This window comes from Cicer arietinum, chromosome 6 (genome assembly GCF_000331145.2).
Source record: "Cicer arietinum cultivar CDC Frontier isolate Library 1 chromosome 6, Cicar.CDCFrontier_v2.0, whole genome shotgun sequence".
Lineage (NCBI taxonomy): Eukaryota > Viridiplantae > Streptophyta > Magnoliopsida > Fabales > Fabaceae > Cicer > Cicer arietinum.
Window position 1 is genome coordinate 34,647,665 of NC_021165.2, and position 8,147 is coordinate 34,655,811.

Below are 8,147 nucleotides of genomic sequence, written 5' to 3' on the forward strand. Positions count from 1 at the left end.
AATGGTGATCATATTGATGAACTCCATTGAAAGTTTCGACTCTCCCCCTAAGTAGGGTTTGAGTCTTTGTCCATTCACCTTGAAGTTCCGGTTTCAATGTGTGTCTTCCAACTCCACAACACCATATGGAAATACCTTGATGATTTTGAAAGGGCCTAACCATCTTGACTTTAGTTTTCCTGGAAACAACTTCAATCTTGAGTTGAAGAGAAGAACTAGTTCTCCTTCTTGGAACTCCTTGAATTTAATTTTTCTGTCATGCCACTACTTGGTTTTTTCTTTATATATCTTCATGTTTTCATATGCAGAATTCTGGAACTCCTCTAACTCGTGAAGCTGAAGAACTCTCAACTCGCCTGCCTTGACCAAGTCAAAAATCAAGTACTTCGTGGCCCAAAATGCTTGATGCTCCAGTTCAAGAGGAAAATGACAAGCTTTACCATACACTATTTGATACAGCGACATACCAAGGGGGTCTTGAAAGCTGTTCGATAGGCCTATAGTGCATCATCAAGTTTCTTTGATCAATCTTTTCTTGAAGCATTGACTGTCTTTTCAAGGATTCACTTGAGCTGCCTGTTGGATACTTCAACTTGCCCACTAGTTTGTGGGTGATATGGGGTTGCCACCCTATGACGCACATTGTATTTTCTCAAAAGGCATTCCAATTTTCGGTTTAGAAAATGAGTGCCCTTGTCATTAATCAAAGCTTGAGGCACGACAAAACGCGCAAATATGTTCTTCTTGAGAAATGTGATGACCTATTGCGAATCATTGGTTGGTGTAGAAACTGCTTCTACCCACTTTGAGACATAATCTACCGCCACCAAAATATAGACTTTTGCATATGAGGATGAGAATGGACTCATGAAGTCAATACCCCACACATCGAACACTTCTACTTCTAATACAGGATTTTGAGGCATCTCATCCCATTTTGAAATGTTATCAATGCGCTGGCATCAATCACACTTCTTCACATAGTTGAATGCATCTTTAAACAATGAAGGCCATAATAGACTCGATTGGAGAACTTTTGCTGCAGTTCGATCCCCACTGAAATGACCCTTATTATCAGAGTCGTGGCAGTGCCACAAGACTTTTTCTTGCTCCTCCTCAGTCACACACCTTCGCAACAACCCATCCACTCCTCTTTTGTATAGAAAGGGTTCATCCCATACATAGAATTTGGCATCATGGATAAACTTCTTTCGTTGTTGGTATGTGAAATCCGATGGAATTGCCTCACCTACTTTGAAATTAGCAAAGTCAGCAAACCAAGGTGCCTTGATAATTGTGAAGATGTGCTCATCAGCGAACTGGTCTCGTATTGGTCTAGTGTTGTCATCTTCCTCCACTTTCTCCAATCGAGATAGGTGGTCGGCTACAGTGTTCTCTAATCCCTTCTTATCTTGGATCTCAATGTCGAACTCTTGTAGTAATAGAATCCACTTGAGTAGTCTTTGCTTCGATTCCTGCTTAGCAAACAAATACCTCAAGGCAACATGATTAGTATAAACAATAACTTTCGATCCTAATAAATAAGATCGAAATTTATCAAAGCGTAAACTACAACTAATAATTCTTTTTTAGTTGTGGCATAATTGTGTTGTGCCTGATTCAAAACATGACTAGCGTAGTAGATTACACGCAACAAATTATCCTTTCTTTGTCCCAGAACTGCCCTGATAGCATTATCACTAGCATCACACATGATTTCAAAAGGTAGTGACCAGTTAGGTGCAGTGATAATGGGGGCAGTTATCAACTTATTTTTTAAATTGTTAAAAGCATTCAAACAATCCTCATTGAATTTGAAAGGTGTGTCTTTCACAAGTAGGTTTGTAAGAGGTTTTGCAATTTTTGAAAAGTCTTTTATAAATATCCTATAAAATCCAGCATGGCCTAAAAAGCTTCTAATGCCTTTTTTATTGGTAGGAGGGGGAAGTATTTCAATAACATCAACTTTGACTTTGTCAACCTCGATCCCCTTGTGGGAGATTCGGTGGCCTAACACAATTCTCTCTCTTACCATAAAATGAAATTTTTCCCAATTTAGGACCAAGTTAGATTTTTCACACCTTTCTAATACAAGAGATAGACTAGTCAAACAATTATCAAAAGATGAACCAAAGACATAAAAGTTGTCCATAAATACTTCGATATGTTTCTCAATCATATCAGAGAATATGGACATCATGCACCTACCAATATTTCGATATGTGACAGGAGCATTACACAGTCCAAATGACATCTATCGATAAGCAAACACCCCATACGGACATGTAAATGTAGTTTTCTCTTGATCCTCGGGTGCTACAGATACTCATGTCCAGCTAGTCGCTCAAGCATATGGTCAATGAAAGGGAGTGAGAAATGATCCTTCTGCGTAGATCTTCTTAATATTCTATAATCAATACAAACTATCCACCCTATAACCATTCTTGTAGGGATTAGCTCGTTCTTTTTGTTTGTGATGACAGCTGTTCCCCCCGTTTTTTGTACCAATTGGGCGGGACTCACCCAAGAGCTATCTGAGATGGGGTAAATGAGAGAGTAGCTTCTAGGAGATTTACCACTTCTTTCCTAATCACTTCTTTCATTTTCGGATTCAATCTTCTTTGGGGTTGTACAACTGGTTTGTGATTGTCCTCCATTAGGATTTTGTGCATGCAAAAAGTCGGACTTATTCCCTTCAAGTCCTTAACGGACCAACCGATGACACCCTTATGCTTCCGCAGAATTCTCAACAACTTATCTTCTTGTAAACCACTCAAGCTTGCACTAACGATAGCTGGATTCTTATCTTTTTCACCCAGGAATATGTATTTTAAATGATGAGGCAACTGTTTGAGTTCCATCTGTGATGTCTCTTTCTTTTTCTCTAAGGACTTGTCTTCATCCCCTTTCAACTCCTCCCATCTAGTAGGGAAACGGGGGGAGGGGGGAGGGGGGGGGGGGGGGGGGGAGTAAGATGGTGATGCTTCTAACACTTTCCTTAACAACATCTTGGGGTAGGCATAACACTCTTCCTAGTGCCAAAATGGGTGCTTGATGCTCAATTTCTTCGTTGACTATCACATCTACGATCTCGATTCAATTGCACCCTTCTATTTATTTTGAATGTTCCATGGCTTTCATAATATTGAAAGTGACAGTTTCTTCATCTACCTTTAAAGTTAAGGTGCCATCCGCTACATCAATCATAACTCGCCCTTTTGCTAAGAACGGTCTCCCCAAAATCAAAGGAATTTCATTGTCCTCCTCCATGTCTAGTACCATGAAATCCATTGGGAAAATGAACTTATTCACCTTGACTAACACATCTTCTACCACTCCATACGAGTGTTTCATTGAATGATCCGCAAATTGTAACATTAGTTGTGTGTCATTGACTCTTCCAATGCCTAGCTTTTTGTATATGGAGAGGGGAATAAGACTTACACTAACCCTAAGATCACACAGGGCCTTCCCAAAAGTTCTATTTCCAATAGCACAAGGGATAGAGAAGCTTCCATGATCCTTGAGCTTCGGTGGCAGCTTTCTCTGTAAGATGTCACTACACTCTTCGGTAAGCATCAATGTTTCCCCGCCAATTCTTTTTTTTTTTTTTGACAAAATTTCCTTCATGAATTTGGCATATGTCGGAATCTGTTCTAATGCTTCTGCAAAAGGAATGTTTATTTGCAGTTTTTTAAAAACATCAAGAAATTTACTAAATTGTTTTTCAGTTTCTTCCTTTCTTAATCTTTGAGGGAATGGAAGTCGAATTTATGGTTTTGGCAGTGGTTCCCTTTTTTGTACCACATGTTCATCCTCCTTTTCAAGAACGACGTGCTCCTACACTAATGTCGGTGTGACCATTTCCTCTGGGTGAGTTGAAGTCGGAGTACTTCCACTCTGTTTGGCTTTAGGTGGTACTTGTTCACTTACCTTGTCACTCCTCGTTGTCACTGCATTAACTTTATTTTGTGGATTTGAGACTGTGTCACTAGACAAATTTTCAAGCGTTCTTTGTGCCATTTGTTGAGCAAGTTGACCCAGTTGGGTTTCTAGATTCTTTATTGATGCAAAGTGATTTTTCTGAATGGCTCTTGACTCTTCAATGAAAGAACTTGTGCTTGTTACTAATTTCTCCATAGCACTCTCCCAAGCAGCCTTTCGAGGTGGGACTTGGTTTGTTTGAGCTCTTTGTTGACCCTAAGATCCACCATGCTTATCTCTCCAAGAAAAATTTGGATGATTTCTCCAACCAGGGTTGTACGTACTAGAGTATGGATTGTTCTGCTTCCCGTTATTACTCACAAAATTCACCTCTTCTAGTTCTTCTATCTCGTTATCATCCAGTGCTTCACAAGCTCTATTTTTATGTGCTCCCCCACAAAAGTTACAATCGGTATGCTTCAATAATTTGACAGGGACCACATGGGGTTGTATATTTAGAGTTGTCATCCCTTTCTTTATCTCAGTGGCAATAACCTCTTCTATTTGTTTTGAGAGCAACCTGCCTGGAGTCAACCCATCCATAACATTCAATTCCAATATACCACTTGTTGACCCACCACCTCTGTCATATAACATCATTTGTTCATTTGATGCCATGACCTCAATAGTTTTTCGTGCTTCTGATGCAGTCTTGTAATTCAAAGAACCCCTAACTGTAACATCCAACATAATTCTAGTGCTAGGCCTCAAACCATTATAGAATATTTGCATATGGGCAGTGTCGTCATAAGCATTATTGGGGCATCCTGCTAGTAAACTCTTGAACATCCTATAAGTGTCACGAAGAGATTCTCTCTCTTTTTGTTTGTAATTGGAAATCTCTTGCCTCTTTCTAACTAACACAACTGGGGGAAAGTATTGTTCTAAGAACTTATCTTCAAGGTCATCCCACATGGTAATGCTACTGGCAGGAAATGAGTTAAGCCACTCCTTAGCATCATTTGTCAATGGCAATGGAAATAATCTCAATCTTTTGCCTTCTTCAGAACAACCATCCATTTTCACTGTTTCACATAATTCAAAGAAGTTTGTGAGGTGTCTATTGGCGTCTTCGTTATGTTTAGCGGAAAAATGAATCTCCTTTAACTCTCGGAATAGAGCATGGCTCACTTTAAACTTGTTAATTGTAACTGGTTGGTTATGGATGGCCAACCAAGCACAGTTTCTATTTCAATTCCCATACTCGTCGAGGGTACGTTCAGGTGGTGGTGGATCAGCCATTTTCAAAAATATGAAGAAATCCCCAAATCTTATTCTTCCACTACTAACTATCTTTCCATTTGTCTCCTTTCTTGAACCGCTTTTCGATTTGCTTTTGCAGTTTTTTCGATTTTTGGATCAAAGAAAAGTTCAGCTGATGGTTGGCCTCATATACAAGGTTAGACAAATTGTGAGTAATGAACAATTTTAAAATAAAGAAAGATAAATAATTAAGTAAAAATTAGAGGGTTTTAAAACAATTTTTTGTTTTCAAAATTAAAAATAAAATAAAAGCAAAAATTTTATTGCAAAGCAAAAAATTTCAATTAAGTAAATAAATTAAATTCAATAGTGATATGGCAATTGAGGGCAACGACACCAAAAACCTGATAGCGTTTCATCAAGTGTACTGAATCGTTGCAAGTAATAATAAAATGGTAGTATCGAGTGTCGAACTCAAGGATTGGGTTTTACTATCGAATTATATTTAATTACTAAAATTGAACAAAAAATTCCCAAGTTGATTGAAATAATATTTAAAATTAACAATAGTAATAAAATTGATCCTTTATAATAAGAAAAATGTCAGGGATGAGTTTCACTTCAAATCCAACCATGGTGTCTAATTTGATCCTAGTTACTGAATTTCTCTATTGATTTATTATCGAATTCTCTTTATTATTCTTGCCCTAATTTCTTAATGAAATAACCTTTAATTCAAAAGTAACCCCTAATTCCATAGTGGATTTAAGATTAGAATTAAGCCTTACCGTACAACAATTCTCTTTTTAAACTATTGCCTTTGCAACTACTTTAATTGGTTTCATGACCTGCATTTATCCCTAAACTACAAATTCATGAATTTCTCATCTCAAGCATTCGTAAAGTCCACTCCCGTTTCAAAATACGAATCGAAGAACATTTTAATGTTGATCAAGCAATAAAAATCATTAAGTACAGAGATGATATAAATAATTCAATAACCTCATTCATATAAATAGAAATCAAATCAGAAAAATAAGGGTTTCATCTTGTTACACTCATCCCTAACAAATAAGGTCTAGTTACTCATGACAGAGATAGAAAAGATAGAAATTAGAGAAGACTTACAAGAAAGATTCATGAATGATTCTTGATAAAACTGCTCCAATGGTGTTAGAAACGGTCGTCTTTGAGTTTCTATGCTAGGGCACAAGTCTCCCAACTTCCTACTAGTCAAAAAGATCCCTAAAAAGTGAGAAAAATGCGTTTTTATACATTCAGCAGCGCCTTACATGCCCCAGGCGCAAGATTTTCGCTCTAGATAGTGTCAAAAGGGTGGAAATGCGCCTCAGGCGCACCTGTTGCGCTTCAGGCACACAACTTCTTCTATTTAAAGTTTTCTTCTTTTTTCTCCTCTTTTGATTATGAATTGGATTTCGGTGTATTCATGAACGTTGTAGCTATGGATCTTAGCTTTCATTTGCACTTGGTTTGACTCCAATTGGACATCGAATACTCCATATATTGCTGAAATACTCGACATAGGTCATGTTGATTTCACACCAAAATTCAGCACTGCACTAAAACAAAGTAACAACGCAAAACTCCAAAAAATATCTACTTAATTAAGGAAATAATAACATAAATATTTCATTAAATTAAAGAACTAAAATCAACAAAATATATCAAATAACTCCTTAAATTAGCTAATGGTTAAAGATATATAAGACTGAAATCAATGAAAAATATGCATATGATGAAGAGTCATCACCCCACTTTCTCAAATATCAACATATCATGCATGTCTTTGAAAGGAAAGACTCTTAAGCGAGTGTTGACTGTTAGAACGATGTTGGTTTAAAGAACCACGACCTTACTTGTTTTGATGATAACAAAATCATTTTGAAGGAATAATTCAATGCACTAACATTTTGATTAAGTGTGCAGTTCTCAGAACAAGTGATTTTTGTAAGCTCTTATGTTATATCCTTTGATGATCAGACCAAGACAAAGGAATACCAAGACAAAGGAATACCAAGACTCTTCTTCTTTTCTAAATTTTGAGTCTAGTGCACGCGTTCTGACATGCGCTCCTGGTGGTGACTCTAATAATGCAAGCAATGTTATTCTTTAGTTGCCTCTAGTGATGCAGGCAATGCTTTGGCTCAGTTGCCTTTGATGAATGTAGATATGTTATGTTTCATTTGCCTTTGAAATGAAACTATGATTTGGTTCAGCTACTTTCGATGACTACATTATGTATTTGATCGTATGCCTCTAATGAATGCAATAAGCAAATGTTTGCCTACTTTTGATAACTACATAACGCATATGTATGTTTGCCTCTAATAAGCATATGATCATCTGCCTCTGATGAATGCAACATGCAAGTGATTTTCTCTACCTCTGATAATCACATCAAGCCTCTGATCGTCGAACTCTGATATATAATGTATCATATGAACAAAGTTAACGCTAAAATTAAAGTCAACGATCTATTGAAAGAAAGTCAATGATCTGATAAAGTCATTGCTCAGAGAAGACAAAGTTATGCACATCATCTAATAATCATTGTGAGTTTGTTTTCTTTGATGATGGTATATGAGACATGCTTTGATTATCATATCATCTTCTTCCATTGCTTTCACACCAAGATACACATGATTATTTATAAGGATTCGTTTCAAAATGCTGAAAGATTTAATACCAAATTACAGAGATTCATTTTGAAAACTTCATGATATGTTGAATTTATGCAATTAGAACAAAGGCCAAAAACCCTAAAAAGTTCTATATAAGGAAGTGAACTCCTCTTTGAAGAATATATAACACAACAAGCAAATACATCCTACTCTTGATAATTCTATTTATCTAATTGCAAGAAATAAATTATGAGATTACTTTGTAGACAACCTCTTAGAGAGTTTTTTAGAAAACCTAATCTTTTACCTTTGTGACCA

At 36.8% G+C, this 8,147-nt stretch overlaps 1 protein-coding gene across 1 annotated transcript; it reads right to left on the reverse strand.

The window, feature by feature from the left end:
• Positions 1 to 761: 761 nt before the first annotated feature.
• Positions 762 to 2,861, reverse strand: LOC140920706 (uncharacterized). The gene is made up of 4 exons (XM_073369522.1): positions 2,524 to 2,861; positions 2,131 to 2,204; positions 1,035 to 1,534; positions 762 to 956 (listed from the first exon to the last, which is right to left on the reverse strand). Exons 1-4 carry the CDS (start codon positions 2,859 to 2,861, stop codon positions 762 to 764), a joined length of 1,107 nt encoding a protein of 368 aa, XP_073225623.1.
• Positions 2,862 to 8,147: the final 5,286 nt, after the last annotated feature.

Coding starts and splice junctions, on each gene's coding strand:
- LOC140920706 (XM_073369522.1), bottom strand. CDS start 2,861: ATGGAACTCAAACAGTTGCCTCATCATTTAAAATACATATTCCTGGGT. Junction 2,205..2,523: donor CCATCTCAGATAGCTCTTGG/GTGAGTCCCGCC, acceptor AAATATTGGTAG/GTGCATGATGTCCATATTCT. Junction 957..1,034: donor GGGATCGAACTGCAGCAAAA/GTTCTCCAATCG, acceptor GATTGATGCCAG/CGCATTGATAACATTTCAAA.